The following is a 22,920-nucleotide window of genomic DNA, read 5'->3' on the forward strand; positions in this document are numbered from 1 at the left end:
TGAAATGGAAGGAGAATTTTAGCTTTGATCCTTCCTGTTGCTAAATGGATACGAAGACCCCCGACCACCTCTGTCGCCACCTGTCCACCCAGCTCATGCTTACACCCACAATGTCCTTGAAATCAACATGGTGTACTAGAGTCAGGGAACCTGGAAGGAACAAGTGTTCCTGGTGTTTATGGAAATCTATTTAATTAACAATCAGTCCCTGAAGATTCGCAAATAGACCACCAGTCAGCCGACGTCATCCAGCGGGTCATAACCACCAATGAAATGACTCGAATGTGTTCTGGGATTATTGTTTTAATTACAAATTTTACCATCGGCAGATACACAATTCAAGGCCTCCTGAATAAATGACGTCGGAAAGCAGCAGGGTTGAGTTGAAACATTGCAAATGAGGCAACATATTCCTCACCTAACATGAACACAGTCGCCGTAACAAGTCAAACGTTCGACTTGCTGAGATTGTTATGCACACGTCCACTAGGTGGCGCTGAGCATTAAAACTCAACCCAAGGTCGCGATAAGCTGCATGTCCGAACGAGCTTTGAGACATTGGTTATTTGGGGACAGTCAAAAACAACAATGGCCCTTTGAGCCAGAGAACAGAAAATGAGAACAAAATAAATACAATAAATAGAAAATAATGCAAAGCATAAATTAGCGATTTCAAACATAATCACGCATTGATGGGAACATGGGGCTTCTTTGAGGAATGAGTTGAGGTAATAGTTACAAAACAATGAACTCGTGAGACGTTTCCAGTGCTTTCCAGACAGTTTTGTACATTTTAGGCTACAATACAATCGATTACTGTCTAACATTGAGGGTTTGCTGATACAAACATTACCAACATAACAAATGACGGATAATAAACCATTCAAAGGTTACAGTATGTTGACATTCAGTGTATAAAAACATTACAAAATGTTGCAGTGTTTAAAAGTGTGAAAAATATCGTATCGTCCCATTATTTTAAAAAAAGACCCCTTGAACGAGGCAAGATAAAGAGGAGAGCACATGGGATCGCACATTAATGTGTTTGTTCTTCGCACCCAGGAGGATGAATCTTAACCGTTACGCTACACAAAGTTGTCGGCCAGTGTCAAAGTTCAAGCGTAAAAACAGTAGAAAGTTGCATTTTGAACGGCGGAGGTTTAATTAATGAGTTAAAGACACTTAAAATGGTCATCGCAAAGTTGCCTTCAGGATGCTACAGAATTTTTTTTATTTTTTTTATTATTTTTTTTACATCAGCAGTTCATGGAGTCGCTGTGGCAGCCGTGATTAGACGGTGGTGACGGAGAGGAAGGCGTTATGTACTTTGGAGTCCTCCGGGACTCGAGCGCCGTGGCTCATCAGCTCCTGGATGGTCATCCAGTTATCCAAGATCTTTTTGTTTCTCTTCTTCAACATCTTCTTATGACTGAGCTCCAGGATGTTTATCTCCTTCCTGCCCTCGGCACCGCTGGCTGGGCCCTCCCTCAGACAGTCGAGGCGGCTCTTCTGCATGAACTCCCTCCGCTTCCTCTGCTCCCGCGCTCGGGCTAAGTGCTGCTTCCTCTCCTCTTTGCTCCAGTAGCGGCCCATCTTCATCTCGCTCATGGCGTCATCGTCTGTTGTCATGCCACCGCTCCTCTCCTCTCGGATCCTCAGGGCTCGCTCCCTCAAGATCCTGTCCCGAGCCGGCCGACGGGCCACGTAGCGCGTGCCGTCGGCACGGACTTTGACCTTCCACTCGAGACGAGGTTCCCCGGGGCGTCCGCTCCGTTGCACTTGATCCCGGCACAAACTGAGCAGGCTGAGCTGGCTTTGGGAATACTCCAGGGAGGAGTGCTGTTGCAGCAGCTGCATGTAACTCTGCAACACAAAGAAAGAGCAATTGAATGGGACACCTTAAAAAACAAAAGTTCTGACTTTGTTTGACAGATTCTACCTACCTGCAGTTGCCTGGATCCTCCCTGGCCTTGGTAGGGGCTTGTCAGGCAAGAAGCGGCATAAGGAAGTCCCCTCCTGGAATCCCGGGACCGCCCTTTCCTGTCACACCTTTCATCGTCTGCAGGTAGGGCAGGGTCAGACTCAGACCGGGACGGATTGCTCTGGTCGGGACTACTAGAGATAACGGGGCTTGGATCTGCTGGTCTGCTACGGCTGGGTGTACTCTGGGACTTGGGGATAGGGATCGGGCTGGAGGACGTGGAGGAGGCCAATCTGAGGTTCTTTTGGTTGGTGATGCTTATCTGTCTCTGTAGGGAATGGTCAGGGGATCGCTCAGCACCTAGCGGTGTCGACCGTGCACTCTCTGCTGTGTTGTAGGCACTGGAGCTGTCTTTCTCTCCGATTTTATCACCGTCTAACCTCTCTGGGTACTCGTGGATGTCGGCCAACCTGCCATGCCGCTTGTGGCTCTCTTTTGGGCTCCATCCAGGTGAGGATAAGGGATCCGAGTATTCTCTCTGGTGGGTTTTACGGACTTGATGAGCCTGCATGATGCTCTGGCACTCAAGCTCAATGTTGCGCAGTTCCTCATTTAGCATCCTCAGCTCCTGCTCCACTCCGCTTCCTTCTCCAACATCGGCTTCGTCGCTTCCGTCCTTTCCCGCTTGCTCTGAGAGGCTACACTCTATGCTGTGACGAATAGAGTACACTCCGCACTCTCCTCCGTTTCGAATTTGACACTTGAGCTCCAAGAGCTGCTGGAAGCAGTTCTCTAAACCCAGTATCGCACCGCCGCTGTTGCGAATGCTGATCACCCCTTCGTGACCTTGGCCCATGGATAAGGTCCTCTGCCCTTGGACATCTTGTGCCACAGCCACCCCCCGCCTCGCTTGCGGATGCTCCACTCGCCAACGGTCCCTCAGAAAATGTGCCGGGCTTCGCTTGCGGAGTCGAACCAGCAGGGGTTGGTGCTCTGGGCTGTGGCCGAAGCCACTGTCTTGGTTGTTGGAAGAACAAGTAGCACTGTCTGTTGTGTTCTCCTCTTCTGCTTGATGCTGGTGGATATAAACAGGAACAAATATGAGTCTGTAACACCGCAGTAAGGAGAACTAAACTGGGTTAAAGCTGTGTTGAAGCCGGATGGAGGATCCCCTCTCTTGCATTTGTCCAAAGTTGCAGCTGCTATTCGTGTTTTTCTTTCTGCTCATGTGTTTCGTCCTCGACCCTCTCACCTCATCTCCTCTGCCTCTGTGTTCTCCCAATACATTCCTCCGCTCCTCCAGGATCTCCATTTTCAGCTTGTCTACAAGCTCCTGTTGGTCCTCATCCAGCCATACCTCCTCCTCCTCCAACTAGAAAAACCCAACAAATCACACCTTGTCAGGAAATCCATCTGTGCGGCTGCACCTCACGTGTTTATGTGAAACCCGGGACAGTTTGAAAGAAAAGGAGCCCGAGCAGGCAGCTGCTGTCAGATGACAACTTGTCAAGATATGACGGGAAGCCGGCGCGCGCCTGGGTGTGTTTACCTGGATCTCTGGTCTCGTCACCAGCAGCACGATGCTCCTCGCGTCTTCGCTTGACAGCAGAGCAACGGCTCTCTCCTGGTCTTGCACTTCGCAGCCGTTAATCTGTGCATCGATGACAAGTGCAGATGGTGACGCTCAAGAGGAGACTCCCTACCACTTACAAATGACGACGCGTCGTTAAAGGGCCATCAATTTAGCCGCTCCTCTTCCTGTATTTCACAAGGCACCCTTTGAACAATCACATTCCCACTATTTGTTTCCCTCACTCACTGCCCATTTCCCCTACATTAAGCTCTTTTTTCCTCCGTGCTTGTCTCCCATCCATTGCCATAATTTTCCAGGAAGGGCCCGCGCAGACTTTTTGAGCCAATCTAATAGCAAGTGCCCGGCGCATCCACACAACCAGACACACAATTAACTGTTCTTTGACAGGTAGCGTTCATCTTTCCCTCACTAGAGTAATGGGGCTGTCAGATGGAGATAATAGGGCCAGTAGTGGAGCGGGCCCTGCAACCCACAATCATTCTCACTACACTGACACAGACACGCTCAATGGATGGATGAGAGACGCGCTATATGTACAATAAAGAGGAGGGGGGGGGGGGTGCTCTGTTGGTAAACATCATACGCAACTGCTTACTCACAGCATTTATAGATGAGTGCACCAAGTCGGAATTTATGTAAACAGGGGAGGATAGAAAACACGTGCGGTATGCCTGTTTACTGTATCAGGCATAACGAGGAGTTCTATTAATCTGCTTTGTGTACCATGCAAATATGACCAAATAAGACGGCCATCGCTTGATTAATACAAAAATTAGGTTAGTTATCTACATTTTACATTTGGCTCTGGCGCCATGTGTGTCTGGATGATAAATCCATTGTAAATATGTGGATTAATTGGATTCCATGGAGTGCACTGAAATGAGAAACAAGTGATGAGTTGAGCGTTCTAATTGCAGCATATAGTGTGTTGTATGTTTCTTATTTCGGACTATTAAGAAAAGCCCCATCATGGCTTCAACCCAACCTGCAGGCTCCTCTAAAGACTATTGCATGTTTTTCACTGCTATGCTAATGTAGCCTGCATACCGTAGCCTCGACCCGGGTCCAAATTAGCTGGAAGGGCAACAGTCAATCAGGAAGCATTGTTACTGGACTGATCCATTCTCAGGTAGGTCAGGCACGTGTGTATCAACACCATCGATCCGCGTGTAACGGCAGCTCTTGTTCTGAGGTCAGAGGTCACGAAGGACTTCACCTTCACTGTCTTAGAAAAAGGACGGGCTTTGAAGCTGCTGAGGTCCAAATACAGATACACTCCGGATAAAAATGTTGAGTGCTGGACAGAAGAGCGCTACCTCGGGCTCACATGAAACTGAGACAAGAGCGGTGAAGATGATGCAGTGAGCAGGGAAACAAGGTCATTAATCATACGGCGCACATTCTCCTTCCAGACTGGAGAAAGCGGCAGTTTGCCAACGTGTACGGGCTGTCTCGCTGAATGCTGGGAGCATTTACGTGTCAAAGAATACATATAGGAGCCATGAGCCGACATTATCCGTCATATTTTTGAGCGCTCAACAGCAGATTATGAGGAATTAGCGGATTTCTCTTTTATGTCTGGACTTCAGGAGCTCTGGAATTCATTGCGCAGTTTGTAGTCACTAAGCTAAATATGGGCATGACTACAAATCAGAGGAATTTAGATCAGTGGTTCCACATTTCAAATAAAAGTGATGAGAGATGAAAACATGCACCTGTAGAATACGATCTCCTTGCTTTATACGTCCGTCTCTGGCTGCAATGCTGTTTGATTCCACCTGTCGGCGAAAAAAACGTACATTTAGCTTATACGGGAAGGTTGGCGTTCGTTTGGCATTTTGGAAAGTACCACAAAATTCCCTAGATTTGGCTCTATTTTAGTTGGACAAAACAGCTGAAGGATTGGTGGAATTTATCTTGTTGAACAATGAGAGAAACAGCAGCTCTCTGGGGAAACCAAATCTTAGCAGGAATAAATTTAAAGTGTGCAGTTGCATCGATACCGGCTTGCATTTTTAATGGGGAAAATTAGCATTTTGAGTCTTTTTATCAAACACACCAAAATAGATGTGCGCCGTCTGTGGGAGGCGGCTTTTACAGTCTTTTGAGCTTCAGCAGATGCTGCCATTGTTTGTGGTTTCGGATTCTGTGTGCGGTTCAGGTGGGGGAAAAAAGGCTAAAGCTAAAAGGCTAAATATAAACCTTTTTGTACGTCTGCCGTCTTGCCTTTCAAACCTCATCTGACTGAATTCAAACTGGATTAAAGGAGCACCTGCAACCACACAAATCATCTTTTTAATTCAGTTTGCATTGCTTAAAGCCATCGTTATTATATGATACAAATTTGTCTTTTCAAGCTGATGTAATGTGAGTTTTAAAGAGTTTTTTTTCCTGCATGTGCCCTCTTTTTTTGTCTTGTTTGATATTCAGATGGTGTGTTGGAGATGGTTTCGTTTCGGTTACTGTGCAGAGAAGGAGAACACTTTCAACAGGAAGCTAATTAAAAACTTCAATTTAATCATGCAAAAGGGGGACGAATGAAACGAACCTTTTCTTTAAATAGTGATGAAAGATCTGATTCTGACCAATCAAATCCACTAGGATACGAAGATGATGGGTTGTTTTTGAAATATATTTTATGATTCGTTTATTATTATATTCTTCTACGTGAAAAGCAAAGTGGTTTTTTAAAATGCTGCTTCCTACCTGGCTGATATAGATGCCCGTGTCCTCCTCATCATCAGTTCTGTAACAGAGCGTCAGGCCAAGTTTCTCCTGGCTGTTCTGTCTGCACAGTTCCACCTCCTGTTATAACACACACACACACACACACACACACACACACGGTCAATGCTGGGATTTCATCCCAACCACAATGGTCAACACACAAACCAACCACGAACCCATCAGGTGTGGCCCAGATCCTCTGGAACCTTTGAATTTGTTCTCCTGTGGTGGAAATTGTGGCTACCCAAGTACTTAAATGGGCTTATAAAAGGTCTATAATATTTTTTTCCTCCCACAGATTCAAGTAATAATTGAATATGTAAATTAATTTTGATCCTTTGTTGATTACGTTGAGTAATTTTGGATCACTTCAAAGCTGAGATTATCCAACCGTTTAATTTTTCCCTGGAAATTCAAACATGGAACCACAAACACACCACGGAGACTAAAATCCCGTTAGCATCAAACAAGGTGCTGCTGCTATTTCACCGGCTGACCCCCCTCCCATTGGAAATATTTCTGAATTCACTCCTCGCTACAGGCTCCATTTGATCCCTGCTGTGTATAAAAGGTAATCACATGACTATATCTCTGGGTGTAATCCGTACGCCCATGCTGCTAAATATATTTCAGCTTTATAAGTGAAGCAAAAGGGCTGCGGGGGTGGGTGGGGAGCAAGAATGAAACCTCAACCCCCTGTATTTTTATCATGGGGATCCTCGATAGCAGAGATTGACAGGAGACTTAATTTATTTCTTTGGCATTTAACCCTTCCTAGTGCAGACAGGCCTGACCTTCAAAAGGCAGGGATCTGTTTGGAGTTTATGATGTGCTAACACATGCGTTGGTTTTGACCGCTCGCGCCAGTTTGACGGCAAATTAATAACCACGCGCAGCGAGTGGATGGTCGGGCCTGGTGGCAGAGCCCACCTGTGAAGGGCCGGGGAAACGTGGAGAGTCTAGATTAAAGATCACCTTCAATTACGCCTCAGCGGCGGCTAATTTTGTGTCATTGTTCTTTAAAAGAAGGGGGGATTTATGTTACCGTGGCTTCTGCTGGGTTTTCAATTTACCACCTGCCATCGTGACACTTCATTCGGGAAATAAAGACATGAGGTGGCCTGGTTTTTAATGCCACATTAACATCTGTTAGCAACGTTTCAGCTTCACAGGCGTGCGAAACCTTTGCTTCAGAAAAATTACTGCCATGCTTAATGCTTAATGGCTCATTGTTTCCACTTCCACGCATCCTTTGAGCCATTGGTGGCTTTTTTTTTTTTTTTTTTTATAGCAACAGCCTTTAAAGTGCATTCAGTCCTTAAGGAAAGCTAACAAACGGTTTTAATGGGACCCTATTAATTCTGCTATTATTACACATTTGAGTTTTTGTCATAAGCATAACGGTCATACGGGCGTCAAATCAGCACAGCGGTGCAAGAAGAACTCAAAAATCCCGTTATACCGCAGCAACGCGCCAACATTTGAGGACTGTCCAGCATAAACCATATGTTGGCTTATGTTTTAACAGTCGCCTGGCCTGTCCGCTATACTCTTATAGTTCAGCGGTGGTGTTGGCAGAAGCCAGAATAATAGAACTGCAGCCGTACCCATGTGGGCAATCAGCTGTGAGCGAAGCCAAAGCTGTCAGAAATAATGTGCTTTGGAAGGGCAGCCGCATTCCGTTTGGTCCGATAGGAAAGCCATTGGTGTTTCGCTCAGATACACATGGATGGACAGAGGTGAGGGGAAGGGGGGGTGGATGTCGGCAAGTTGGTGTGCGCGTCCGACCTTGTTGTTGATACTACTGCCATTACCGCACACGAGCACTCCGCGATGTTGGAAGGTGAGGCCACAGCTGGCAGCATGGGAGTCTTAACGACCCACCATGCAGTTCACTGAACCAGGAAGTGCCTATTAAACCAGGGGGGACCACTAACGGTCGCAGGGAACAGCCACCACCGTCATCTTAGCTGACCTCGAGGTCCACGTCCTGGTGACGGATACACCCCTTGTGATGCTTGTGGTGCTCATTAGGGTCGAAATGGACTTTTAAACAAATATTTTAAAACTGCATCCAGTTTGGAGTTATGATACATATGGAAGTGCTCCCTGGTGCTCCGGTGTGTCTCTCATTGGGATAATTTACTTGACTGGAGCATGATCCTTCAAAATGTGTCTGGTTACCATGGTAATAGGTGACAAACCACAGAGGCACAGTTAATAAAGGCTCTGTTGTCTCCTAGGTACAGCCATCCATTTTTCCTAATCAGAGTCACAGGGATGGTGTAGGCTCTCAGCAGTGACTGGATGAGAGGCAGTAAGACATTCCGCAGGTCACAGGACACACACACTGCCTCACACACTCTCACCTGGGGGCAATTCAGTGAAATACTAGTACAAGACCCACAGAGGCACAGGAAGAAGATTATACTTCCGTGCAGAGAGGCCAGATCCAGAGTAAAATCTGGAACATTATTGGGATTGAGCCAATGTTTTAAACAGTGAGAAAGCAAATATCCTCCCAGTATCTCCGAACGGCTGATGCCAAACCGGCCAAGCCGAGGATAAAATTAGATTTGAAAAAAATCTATTTTGCTGCATCAAATGGAAGAAAAATTCAACAAGCACTTTTAGAGAAAACAATGTAGTGCTTTGGATAAAGAAAATTGATAAAAGGAGCCGTTGAAGAGGCTGGCCTTCTGGAAGAACCCTTCGAAACGTGGCCTTCCTTTTCATTGATGCATCATCCTTCAGAACTAACCCTGGATCTATTGTTGGAGTTATTTATTTCAATGGCAGCGGCACTGCAGTGCCAATGTTGGAGAGGCTTGAAAAGCCAAAACCACAATTAAACACTTCATTTATATGTATTTTGCGCTTTTCAGCAGGTAGCAAGTTGTTGCTGTGCAGGACGTTTATTTCTGGAGACTCGGAAGACAAGAAGGATGGAACACACGCGGCCCCCCGACCGTCACGACGTCCATGAAACTTTACCTCGTACTCGTATTCCTCAGTCCTTTCCACCGCTGCCGCCGTGTTGGATAAGTATTCTGGGCATTCGTAGAACTCGTGCTCCATGGTCTGGATGGAATGGCAGCTGGAAAGAAAAAACAACTTTGATCTTTTCCCCCTTTCTGCCAAGCACAGCTCCAAATTTGCCAGTCTCAGCCGAATCTGGCAACAGAACGCGTAGCGGTCCCCCCCATGTGGACGAACATGGGTCGCATCTGCTGCCTGGTTCTTAAATCGGGCGGCGGTACGGACGGAGCAGCGGACAACGTCCTCTATCAGCCGGTTGGCTTCTAATTGCTCGGCGAAAGCTCCCATTAAAGAAAATGGATGCGGCGCATAAAAGTGATTATTGCTCTCAGGGTTTGGCTCCGCATAATGATGCGGGTTCAGGAGGTTCTGTTGGCTGGCGCCATGTGGAAGAAAACAAACAAGCCTCGGGGGCAGCTTGGCGGTGATTAAAAAGAAACCTCCTGGTTCCGGATATTACAGCTCGCTCACCTGCCGTCACGCCACTTATTTGCCCTCACCTGTCAGACAGAAGAAAAGGGCAAACGTCGGGCACGGGCGGCGTCGCGGGCCGAAGCTTCGCCAGAGCCATGATGTGCTCGAAGGTGATGTCCGTCTGGGTGCAGACATCTGTCACGGGTACGTCCTGCCACGCGCCCGGGGCCGCGGCTCGGGCCGGGTTCCGCCGGAGGACTTGGACGACGATGGGGTCCCGCCTGATGGCCTCCGCCACCGTCCCCTCATGGTCGACCTTGGAGAATTCCCGCGCGTTCACCTGCGGGGAGAAGAAATCCATCTTTTGAGATTTCGTCATTACCCGCGTCGCTAACCATGACAGTTTAGGCAAATGAGCCGCGATGTGGGAAGGAAACGGGAGCAGGTCTCCTCGGAGCCCCTCTGGGAGCCTCCGTTTAAGCGGGCGGCGCTCCTGTCAGCTAATAAAAGGTCGCACGGCGAGGGAGCGAGCGGGAGAAGAGCTGTCATGTCATGTCTGTGGGAATACACTCACAAGTCCTCCGACACAATTACATTAAGCCAAGTTCATTTTCGGACCCGAAATTGATTTTCCCATTGATTTCGCCCGTGTTTTCCGAAGGGCTGGGATGCGAAATGACAGCAGCGGTAATGGGGCGATATTTATATGCCTGGTGGACGGGGTGAGCGGCGGCAAATTGGACATCATGTGGACGCCGGCCTCGTCTTCTGCTTTTAGTCTTGAGGGCGAGTTTGGGAAAGCTAATGTGGTGCCGCTTCAGACCTTCAGTCCGTTCCCGCCGTCCAGGTTTTTTTCTTTCTCCCAGATGTGCCTATAAAGGGAATTTTATAGAAGGGAGGACATGCGAATCCCCCTGCCTGTGTGTCCATGTGCCGTTCTTCAATTTGAGCTTGATTAATAGCTGGCAGATGCCGTTATGTGTGCGTGCATTTTTATACGCGCTGAATTTATAGATTAGGGGTGATTAAACTCCAAAACGTGATAAAGACATTGATTGCACGGTAGGATTATCATTATTCGACATTCAGCCGAGTGCACCAGCTTTTATAGGCAGATGATTCTGCTTCCACAGGTGACGGAGTAAACATGGAGTGGAAATTGTTAATTTTATGTCAGGATTCCGTTCTGTTCCCGTTACAAGTTCCCTTTCCTCTTCCCCCCGACGGACAGGCAATATCGGCCTCGTTACGTCACACGGCATTCCTCTCAAAAGCTGTGCGGAGGTTGGAGTTTGCCGCGGCCCACCGGGACTCGTGTAATGAAGCCGCAGCTTCATCTCGCTGAAGTTAAAGGTTACCGTTGCCAATAAAAAATGGCTCCCAGTCGCCTTAAACTAAAGCTTCTCGTCTGTCCAAACACTCTCTTTAAAGGTTAAGGTTCGAAGTGGCGCGCTACAGTTTGTGAGGAGGATAATGTAGCCGGGTGCTACGTGTGTGTGTTGGCCTCTGAATCAATATCGCTGTGTAGCCTCTGCTGGAAGTTGATATTGCCCAATTTTAGGTGTTATTGCCTTTTGAAATGATGACATTTACGTACATTTGAAACAAACAGACGATTGAGGAAAACTTTCCTCCAAACTTCTGACGAGACAAGTGGTGGGAAACGCCAGCGTGGTTCGTCCACTGGATGGTTATGGAATTCCTGGACTTCCTTTGTTCATGCCGAACATTAGCCAGACGTGGTTACCGGCGATGGAGACGCGTGGCCCAGTGCGAGCGGTGGCAAGTGCCTGGCACGAAGCTTTCAATTTGCTCAAGAGAGGGGCCGTGTCAACCTTTTAAACCTGCCACCGCGTGTGATCGGTTGGCTGCTAAGATGGCTAAAGGTTGGATCCACTTTCCCCCGAATACAAACAGGAGCGATATGGAAAGGCAGGAGATAAGAATTTGTTGTGTGTGTGTGTGTGAGATGTTTGCCGCGGAGAGATAAGAGCATGATGGAAAACACTCAGCCTCACCGCTAAATCTGACAGATACCTTGTCTCTCTCTCTCACACACACACACACACACACACTCACACACGCAAACACACACACACACACACACACACACACACACGCAGGGGACTTGTCAGCTCCCAGCAGACTTAAAACAGCCCCCACAATGCACTTGTTTGCATCCAGCGTGTTTTAACGAAGGTCGCGTCTCCGATCGAACGGGTTCACAATGGGCCTGTGAACAAAGGCTGTCGAGGAGGTGACCCCCTCCCATTCACCGCTGACCTCCTCGTCCCCCGAGAGGACGGCTTCTCAACGCAGACGTGTCTTTTATCCGTAAATATCCCGTATGGCGGGTGCACGCGGGCCTCGTTCATTCACCTGCATTAACGCGCACGAGCCCACGCCTACCTGGCAAGATGGCGTATACATGGAAATGGATCGTTTGGAGTTTACAAGGCTCCGGTTTACAAGCCCGGCTGAGGTGGAGAAGATAATGGTTCCATAAATTTGAGTGACAGGAGAATGACTGGCGGACCGCGCTCGGTCACCTGAATCACATGACCCCTTCCCTTTGTGTCTGCAACACAGGAAGTAACGATGGGAGCCACCGTAATGAGGCTAATTTAGCTCTGAGGAGCTAGCGGTAGCGGTGAACAACGTTAACTCTCCTCAGAGCGTAAGGCTAGCATCCTATGTCACCCTCTTGTGTCCAAAACGCAGCTACTGGTCCTACGGGTCCCAGTGAGAACAGTTTGATGTTTCCTCCAGCTGCAGGCTTACAGCTCCGAACTGCTGAAGAACAACCACTTATTTTACTTTGTGCTGTGAAGCGTGAAAGTAAAAAACATCGGTTGGCTTTTCCCATTAACCGCCTGATTTATGAGACGTCCATTTAAGCATTGGTGAAAGAGGAAATTCTATAACTTCATACAATTATGCTACATTTCGCACGAAAGGAATGACCCCCTGCTGGAAACGACGCCTATACTTAACCAGTAGAAGTGAGTGGAAGACAAAGCCGAAGCCCTTCGCTGAGATTTCTGGAGTCACACTCGTCTAGTTTAATGGACCTTTCGTCTTTTTCCACGCCAGCATGAGTGGATAGTCTCAACCCGTTGCTATTGGAAATGGACGAGAGGGAGGAGGAACTTCAGGACTCACCAGAACAAGACTTATTTTTTAAGATCTTCCAAGATCCGCAGGAGGAAATGACCCCTGACTGAACTTTTCAGTGGATTTAGGGTGATTTGACCCCGTTTCCTGCACGTACAGTTGGGCTTGTTTGTCTTTCCTAATCAGAGGCTGCTCGCGACACATCGCGACGCGCCGCAGTTTTACATTTCTGCGTCGCACCAATTAATCAAAGTGACAAGGTATTTAATGAGAGGCAATTAGAGCGTTAGGGAAAATGCAAATAAGGGGGGGAGAACACGGGAAGGCGAGAGGCTGTGTGATAAGATTCAAGGAGATTTCTCTATTTTTTATGTATCTATTTTTGCATTTTCAGCCCGCGCGAGTTGTTGTTACCAGTGTCCTTCACTGTTCCCTGGCACAAAAAGAAAAAACAAAACACACCAATTAGTTCCGCGTGGACGCCAACTGTGCAACAACATGAAACCTGGATTAAAAAACCTGTCAGGGTGGATCTAAAGTTTCCCGCACAGGTCAATCTGCTGCGGTATCTGTGCGCAGCAGATAAGAGACCTTCCCTCTGCAAGAACTCTTCAGCCGTGGTTTGTTTTAGCGCTCAGTTCTTCAGAGGGGGACTTAACACTTACAAATGTAGGAAGTTTTAGCGGAAACACGCTTCAAAAGCCTTCGCATCCCATTTCCCTGGAATCCAACAGTCCGACACTCCGTCCTTCAGCTAACCCTTTCAAGCTGCCACGGTTACGGCGCACAAGTGTCCTTCACTGAGATTAACTCTCTTCCTCAGCTGATTATTCACCCCCTACAGCTGTGCGGCACCAAACAAGCTAGCTCCTAGAGGCCACAAACAACCAGAATGACCCCCACCAAAATGTAAAATGCTGACATTTTTATAGTTTTAGTTTGGTCAGGAGTGCTGAACTTTCCCAGCCCTGCTAGCTGGACTCCCTGCTAATATTAGCAGCAAGGCTAAACCCCAGCTGAATATGCTTCCAGAAATGGTCAATAACAACAAGTTGTCTCCATTTTTTTTTCTTTTGTGCGTTGGTACAAGAACGTGTGTCTATTTCTTTCGAACGCCTTAACTTAATCGTATTCCTGCATGTTGTATCTTCTTTGTCTGAGGTGGGTTTTTTTGTTAGCGTTCCTGTCAGGATGCCTTTGTCACCCTGTCACAGCGACTTCAGTCATTTATATTCAGCTCGTAGAAAGACAGCGTGTCAGAAGATACCACGTAGTGCTTAATTCCTAACGACAATGGTGGCGGGAGCGCGTACCCAGGGATCAGACACTGTTGACTCGCGACTGTCATTCTGAGCAGACATTTCGGATGTAAGTGGCAATGGAGGGGGCTATCAAAGGTTATCATCTGTCAGCCAGCGCATAAAGAGCTACCTCATTTCCTGCTCTTTGCAGCACTTCCACATCCGAGGCGGGCTTCCTTTCAATTAGTCTTCATGAATATAAATCCTTCCCGATTGTAAAACCTTGGAACGCTTTTGTCGCTTTGGAAGATTTTTTTTCTTTCAACGAGTTTTGAAGGGGTGGGGGAAGCCCGAGTCGTGTCGCTTCCCAGAGATGATCAAAAACACATTATCGCCAATTAGAACACAGTTTCCTTTCATTTGTTCATCATTGTTATGGCATAACTTGGCTATGGAAGTCATCACAATCAATTGTTGTGCCTCGTGCTGCTTAGTTAGATCCACGATTTAAAGACCTGCTGGTTGTTTCTCCTGTAAAATGACTCTCTGTGCTATCTGGCAGGCTCATACATCCAGGCGGGGCTACTTTGTCTGTGTTTAACTAATGCTCTGTGTCCTCAGGCAGCCATGGATGACACAGGTTATGACAAAACAGCATCAGAGAGACATTCATTTTACTCAACATCCTAGCAACCACATCGCAATTACCACAATCCAAGAGTGAGCATCCAGACCCACCGCTGCCCTCTTGTTTCACGTTACCAGTGAATAAATTAGCTGTCTTAGCACGTTGGGAGGGGTAGTCAGGGTGGAAATGAGCTCGCTGTGGGTGTAATGATGACAGATGACTGGAAAACTTCTTTATTGACAAATCAAGAGGCGTAATCTTCATTTTCTGTGTGTGTTTGCATGAATTGAATGCGTTTAGCGTACATTTTGGGGTATTTGCTTGTTTATGAGGCGGCCTTGCTGGAGTAATGTACCTAGCCACTGTCGTATCAGGACTATATTGTTGCTCCGCGTCCTCCCCGTGGTCGTTAGATGGCCATTTATCTCTCATCTATCAGTAAAACAACAGCCAGTTGAACAATACAGTGACCCATCCAGCACATCGACGCACACAGTGATGAGTTTCAATTAGGCTCTCGGGGGTCACCGATTAGACCCAAACAATTCCCTCCAGATGTCTGGGGTCACAAGGAGGTTATGGGCAGAAGCAGGAAAGCACATTCTCCATTTAGGCAAACAAGCCATTCATATACTGTAGGAACCATAAAGTAAACTAAGAAGTGAAAAAACCCATCTGTGAATCTATTTCACATTTCTGTCGCTTTAGTCTGCCATTTTTGGGTGAGACGCCATAAAATGGTCAATATTACTTCCATTTACAAACCACAACAATGTTTTGTTGAAATTGCCGTAGATGTAATTACCACCTAAACTGCTTATGCACCTGAATTGGGGTAAAAAAAGCTCCACAATCTGCCAGGCGACATCTCACATGTGTGAATCCGCTGGTGAATGTAGCCCCTCGAGCATTTTTAAATGTAATGCTCTCCTTTCCCCCCTGAGGAGAGATTTATAATAATTCCTATCCTAAAAAGAACAAAAACCCAATTATGACAAGGTAACGAGTAATAACTGTTCCAGAGGCGTCCTCGGGAAAAGAAGAACCAGAAGAGTTGCTGTGAATCATTGTTCGGAGCAGAGGTTTGGGGTAAAGGCAGACACTTGATTAGCAGAGCATGCTAACACCTCAGGGAAAATAAAGACATTTCTATGCGTACCGAGGAACAATAACACATTTTAGCTCGATTTTGCATGAAACCGAGTCGCCTGAACCGTCTTGTCTTTCCTTCCGCCTTCTCAAACATTTGGTTTTTACTTCTCTAAGTGATGCGCGCTTCGGCTCGCGACTAACACAAAAACTGAGCATTATTCATAAAGCTTCTGCACTTCACCCTCCAGAAGAAAAACAACTACAGGCAGCTGCAAGCGAGCAGGCGGGAAGAGGTCTTCATCCAAATAAACACGGCGGCTCAATTTGCCCCTCATTCAGCTCACTGTTCCAATCAGGTTACTGAGTGCAACCCCACAAAAACCTCAGTGAAAGCGTAATCATGTGCCAGCAGCGGATTCTCAGTCAGACGATGATTAGCGTGTTCGGTCTATCTTCACAACGGGCCACAGATGGACTCATTAAGCCAAACTTTCTCAAAATGGGTCAGGGGTCTGATCTGTGTGGCTCTGGTGGGACTGAAACATGTTATAAAACTGTTAAATAATTAAAAATGTATGGGTTGAACAAGATGGGATCCTTTTTAAACTAGTCTGGCTCCGATCTTGTCTTTAATGAGGGGATTCTTCATTTCTTCTGCTGCCATTAAGTACCTTTCCTGATATTGATTATGTTAGCATACGCCGGCTATACAGTATATTAGCTATTACAGCATCGGAATTTCTCATTGTTATCGTTTGGTGTGTCAAATTTCACCTAACTATGACAAATACTGATGTGTGTTAGCAGTTAGCCATTGCAACTAAATTCTACCAACCCTGAAAAGACAGCATTCATGGCAATTTTTCCAAAAGAGTTCTGACAATATAACCCCAAATTTATAGAACCGCAGCTTTTCTTTGCCGCCGAAGCTGAATTCTAAAGAGAAATGTGAATAAACTAACACCAAAGACGCCTGAAATCCCAAGACTGGTGTGCGGAATCTAAAGTTTTTCCCTCTTAAATCTCTTCAAAATGTCTTTGATCCTCAATAAAACACTTGCAAAGGAAATCTCATATTTGACGGCATGCGTAAGCTCCTTCTCTACGTCGCTGCCATCTGCATTCAGAGATACACGTCTCCCCAACATAACTCCATTTAAAGAACCTCCTCCCGCGCTTCCTCTCGCGACAACAGAATTCCATCCCCGCCGCTGCGGCCGCCCTTCATCCTCGGGGCATTTCCTGTATCAACAAACGGCTTACGGTTACACTTGTGCTCCAAATGCAATCGTTCCCATTTACCGCGCAGATGGCTCAGTGTCATTCTATCTGTAACCGGACTCGATGCCAGGCTCTGAGTGGGCCTAAAATGACTCCTGCAGCCAAGTTGTTTAAGTGGGAATCCAACACCAAGGCCCTGCTGTAACCTAATCTCCCTTCAGACCACCTGGACCCAGGATCCACCCTGTGGGCTCAGTATGAACTTGGCAGTGATGGTAGCATCCAGCTAACGGTTGCAGAGTGCACGCGGAGTTTATGAAGCCCAAAAACCGAGGAAACGGTTGCGATAAAAGTGAAGGTTTTCTTGCAACATTTGGTCTCGGAGGAGAAACACATTAGCATGCATGCTAATAGGCAGGAAGCCGGAGGAATTCCTCTCTGAAGTTGAGCTTTTAGCATTTCCTCTCCATACCCGCTGAATATCAAGGCGCGTTTTGTGCATATTTTGCGTCCATGTTGGCATTTCCTGCAAATACCTGCAACGTGTCCGCAACGGCTCCAGATGGTTCTCAGCAGCATCTGTCACTCCTGACAAAACACAGCTCGCAGCATATGGCCATAAGGTGCATTCCTGAATTATTCCGGTGTACGGTTGCCTTCAAAACGGTTTCATTTCACAGCTGCTGACGCGACAGAACCGAGACAAGACGGCATTAGCGTCCTCCCCCCGCGTAGAGATGACAGTGACCGTCGGCTGCTGGTCTTCAACCGTATTTTTGTTGTTTTTCCTGTGGATCGGCGGATAAATCCGACGTTTCTCTGAGGGAGGGGTCACGCCAGCATGTATTAATGAACCAGCCAGCCAGGCAGGAAGACAGACGGGAGCAGCGGAATGGAACAGACTTAAAACAGTGTCTGGGAGTGATAAGTGACAGGAGGACGCGGAGGCTGAGGTGGGAGTGACTTTGTTTTGGAGCCAGAGGCTCAAGAAGAATGAGAGGATTTAAAAGGATGATGGATGGCGACCTACTACACCATCCCTCTTCCCTTCCGTCTTTGTCCCTTCTCCTCCCTCCCTATTATCATCCCAACCACCAGAGGCTGATAACGCCCGATAAGTCCGAGGCCGAGCACGTGAACGACATTTTTACAGTCGCGAAACAGGAAAAACACGGCCTCCAGCTGATGAGTGGAAGCGTCCCGTGTGATACACGAGCGTGCACAATACGTGCAAATAGGCCTATCTGCGTCTCTCCGGCGCAGATTTACGGTCTGCACATACATCGTGGGCGCATCCTTCGCCTACAGAGGGGAGGCAGCAGGTCATGGAAGGGGTGTCCCCCTGCCCACAGATGGGGCTTTCATCCTGGGCTTATCAGAGCCAGCGCAGGAGGTGATCGTTGGCCAGCGGAGCGAAACAGGGACTGCCCCCCCTGCACCAGTCATCCCAGCTTAGCAACCATTCTGACGTGCTTGTGAGACATTATGACAAAGATTCCTTCCTTTAGTCACAATATCCTGCGGCTCACTCGCTGTACCGGCTCTTCCTGGGCTGAGGTTGCCATATGGAGGAGACGGCTGCCCCCCCCCCAGGCTTTGTGTCCCACTCAGGGCACCATAGGTGGCTCTGCTACGTCTAGCCACCTTCATGCTGTCCAACAGACGTGGACATGTGGCCCAGCGTCTGCTGCGGGTCAACCCTGCACACAAAGCATGCTCCCCTGTATATCTTATAAAACCAGGTTAGATCCCACTTTATTTTGGCGGGGAGTGTTATATGTTGCTAAAATTAATTATTTAAAAAAAAAAATCAATTCACCAGCAAGGAACAGATTTAGAAGTGGGAAGAGTGTTAATAGAAAATAGCTTTAATAACTAATACTCTTTAAATCATTTACCAGGTGATAAAAAAAACCCAGCTGCTGAGTAAAGCAGAAAAACAAAAACATCCCACGTGTCTGGCGAGCTAAAGGTTGGGATAATGGGACCATTTAACACAGCCACGAGCTAAACACCTGGAATCACGAGTGAAAACACTGGACGTAAACGGCCTGATGACAGTCGTAAATCTGGCCGTGGCCGCGGGGTTCGGAGGGACAAACTGTCAGAACAGTGCAGCTGTGTGAGCAGAGATAGCCGCCGATGCTGCAGGAGCAGGCCTGCAGGCTGCAACGGGCCCCTGAAATATGACTTTTGTTTGAGTGAAAGGAGGAGAGAGGCCGCCAGCCCACATTAGGTGGGGGAACTACGACAAGAGCTCCTTTCAGCTGTGTCTTTTGGGACTCGGAGCTAGTTTGGTATCAACATTGTGGTTGTTTTCTAAAACTGGACCGTAAAGGTGCTCCTGAACATGCTAGCATGGCCGACAATCAAGGTTTAAATAGTCATGCTAATACATCCAGGCGGTGCGACCCAAAGCTGAGCTTCCTACACGTGCACAGGCCCCTCGGGCCCGACTGGGGCGGGCTGTTCTGAGGTCGAGCTCAACCCCAAATCCTGACTTAGGTCAGCGAGAATGCAAAAAAGGTCAACTGGAGCTTTATCAGGAGACAGCAGCTGAAGGCGGTGATGAATGGGATTCGTTTATGATGGATGGATGAGAGGAACACTTGATGGCATCTCAATTTGCTAGCTTGTTATTGACGAGTGTTTCAATAACAAACTCAATTAAGCTTCATGCATTTATACTGGGATGAAGACAATGGTCCAAATAGCTTCAACGATGCGACTGTTCAGACCTTCTCTGGGGTTTCTGCTGGGACGAGGCAAATAAAAGGTCAGAAATTACAAAAAAAAGAAGGAAAAGAAAGTCTGGGATGACAAAAAGGGAGGAGAGAGAGCCTGTTAAAGTCTCTCTGGATTTGTAGAATCCCCTCCAGTTTGGAGACAAAGTCACAGTGACACACTTACTGAAAAGCTACCCCCCCTTCCCCCCACCTCACACAGATAATGAGAACGGTGGGTGTTCTGACTGTCAAACACACACCAGAGCTTTTAACAGTGAGTGGGTTGAGCGCGCGCACACACACACAATATTCTTGGATGTCTGCCACATTGGGTGCCAGGACACCTGCAGCGTGACATGGAAATAGTAGGAAACCGTAAGACGGAGCTTGAGCTCCTTGCAAACGCCACATGTGACAAAATCCTCCTGTTATCTGTGAATTCGCTACGCTGGATTAAAATGCCGGGGCCTGTTAAAGCAGATGCTATTAGGATAAGCTGTCAGAGTATTCACGTTTGGTCCCCTTTATCGATGGAAACATTGATAGAGCCTTCAAATCACCGTGGGCATGTAGCCTCATCGGTTAGCTATATTAGCTACGAGATTTAATCGATTAAGATAAACAGGCTGCATTATGTTCTTCGTGTGTTAATAAATAGATTTCCTTTAGAGAGGCCAAGCTAATTGCACATTTCCACTCTGTGTTCTGAGCTAATGAGTCGGTTGATAACTGCATTACTCTTGGATCCATTTACAGGTAGTTGCCAATCTTTGTGCCATCCAAACAGCCACTGGGCTATTATGGGGACCAACCAGCCAACAGCCGATGATTAGACATTTAGAAAACAGCCACAAAAGATCAGCGTCTGACCTTTATGGGTGTTGCTAGTGTGCCCAGAAAATGTTTAATAGGTGGAGGACCCAACCAAGGTACTAATAGAGGTGTGTCTCTTTCCCAACTGTGTGTTGTGCCGATAGCTTCAGCTCTACCACATGTAAATGAGACAAGTGTCAATGTCCTCATTTCATTTCTGGAAAGATCCCAACAATGCGTACGCAGTCGTGTTTATTGTGAGAACTCAGTCAGCCGTGTCCTTTGTATTCGTCTTTAATTATGCCCAATTTCTCCACAAGTTAACATGCCGTGTTTATTCCTTTGTTCTGGCCCGATCCTCCAGTTACTCGATGAGCCTTCTTGGGTTTCCTACAACTGACACGGCCAATTTTACAGCGCCCTGCGCAGGCAGACGCCAAAGACGCCCACTGTCTCATTAAAACCGCAGGGAATCTATAGCGGAAAACTTAATGAGCTCCAAACCGAATGTGAATAATGTTCATGAAACGCAGCGTCAGCAGCGAAAGGTTGGACCGAGGTGAAGTCTTGTGAGTCGTACGGGGGCTCTAAAGAGCACCGGCGTCGATTGTGAGCATTAAAAGACGACAGAGCAATTAAACAGGGTTAGGAGTTGATTTCCCACCAGCTCTGATATGACCCCACGAGCAGAGGCGCTCAGCTTTGTTCCACTCCACCCAGATGCTACCTGTTACCACCCGCCACACTAAATGATGAAGGAGCCCTTGTCACTGTTGGACGTGCGTTCGCTGAAAACTCTGCAGCCGTGTTGGTACTTGAAGTTTACCTGGAATCCAGGCAGGAACAAGAACAACCTCAGGGAACCATCTGACAGCATCACAAGTGTCACAAGTGCATTTACGGTGTTCTGCTGTTCATCATCCCAACACGGCTGCAGAGAGATGAGAGCTTTTATTCAAGGGAGCCAAATGGGGGGGGGGGGTCAGAAGAAGCGAGGAGAGGAAAAACAAGTCCGGCTCTGACAGGCAACAGAGAAGATAACAGCTGAAGACATTTGCTGGCTGTTCTGTGAATCGCTCGGCTCGCGGGCGGTCGCAGGCAGAGGGAGATGAGAGGAATTCCCCCGGAGCCGGCATGGGAAAGGCAGCCCAACTCGCTCTCACATCTCCCTCCGCCGAGGAGAAATAACTAGCTCCGCTCACTTTGATGCGGAGAGGAACCCACGCGTGCCTGGGAGCAGCTCACTTTCCCCGTCTTTCGCCCAGCTTTCTCCACCCTCCCTCCCCTCCGACCAAGTTCATGCGCTCACCTGTGCGATCTCGTACAGCAGTTTGTAGTGTTCCTCCCGTTTCTGCAAGGTGCACAAATTGCAACCCATTCTAGTTGTCAGGGAAACGGCGCAGGGTACCCGATGGAGTGCTTGCCGTGCGCGGCGTGTGCTGGCTGCCCCCGGGGTGGAATACACTCCTCTTCTTCGGCTCCCCCGCAGCTCCTTCTCATCCGTCCGTCCTCGGGGGCCCCCCTCAACCTGGACACACACGCCCCTGCAGAAGTTGAACTCAGGTGTGAGCGGACCGCGCCGCCGTGCTTCTCTTCCCTCCCTGCCTGTCACGCCTTCCCCTGACTCTTCCTCGCATGCCTACATACGCTCCCCTCTCTTCTCTCCTCCACCTCCTCTTTCCAGTGTGAGCGCACCGACGCTCGTACACGCACTTTTGGCTCGTGGGGACACACCTCCTCCCACGGCAGCCCGCCATCACACGCCTGCTCGGGCTGAATAGGCGACTCCCTCATTGGCTGGTTAAGGGAGGGAGGCTGGGGGGGTGGGGGGGTAGCTAGTCTGATCTCAGGCAATTGCAGCATCTGAGCATCAACATCGGCGCTCGCAGGCAGAAGTGTGCGCACGGTTGTGGCAGCACTTGTGTTAGCTTGACAGTGCGTGTGTGTGTGTGTGTGGGGGGGGCACGGGGCAGAATTTCACCCACATGATTACTTGACATTAAATGTTTAAAAAAACTGCACAATATTTTGTCTGAAGTATATCAAAATGAGTCAGCTGGAGTCAAGAATAGACTGCTTCATAATAACCAAATAAAAACATTGGGAAAACCAAGTAAAGTGCTTAAAAACAGCCTTGGACTCTGATTTCTGTAACTTTTTAGCCTCAGAGTGTAAAAAATAAATAATAAATAAATATAAAGGCAATAAATAAGTGAAAGCCGTATTAGATTCCTCTGCCGTGCGTGTGCGCACATGCACCCGAATGTTTAGGTGCGTGCTCAGCACACAAACACGAGTAATGTTTAATTTAAATGCAGGACGGTCCCGGAGAAAAACAAGTGGAGGAGATAAAATGCTATCCATACACTTAATCAAATAAGCGCGAGGCC

The 22,920-nt window shown here is 47.8% G+C and overlaps 1 protein-coding gene across 1 annotated transcript; it reads right to left on the reverse strand.

Annotated features, from left to right (window-relative positions):
• Positions 1-294: 294 nt before the first annotated feature.
• pdzrn4 (PDZ domain containing ring finger 4) lies at positions 295-22,227 on the reverse strand. Its single transcript, XM_029825789.1, has 9 exons — positions 21,840-22,227; positions 9,782-10,035; positions 9,237-9,339; positions 6,222-6,320; positions 5,231-5,293; positions 3,471-3,572; positions 3,174-3,293; positions 1,944-2,996; positions 295-1,863 (listed from the first exon to the last, which is right to left on the reverse strand). Exons 1-9 carry the CDS (start codon positions 21,906-21,908, stop codon positions 1,291-1,293), a joined length of 2,436 nt encoding a protein of 811 aa, XP_029681649.1. The 5' UTR covers positions 21,909-22,227; the 3' UTR covers positions 295-1,290.
• Between the last annotated feature and the right edge of the window lie 693 nt (positions 22,228-22,920).

Source organism: Takifugu rubripes, chromosome 18 (assembly GCF_901000725.2).
Source record: "Takifugu rubripes chromosome 18, fTakRub1.2, whole genome shotgun sequence".
In the NCBI taxonomy this organism is placed as follows: domain Eukaryota; kingdom Metazoa; phylum Chordata; class Actinopteri; order Tetraodontiformes; family Tetraodontidae; genus Takifugu; species Takifugu rubripes.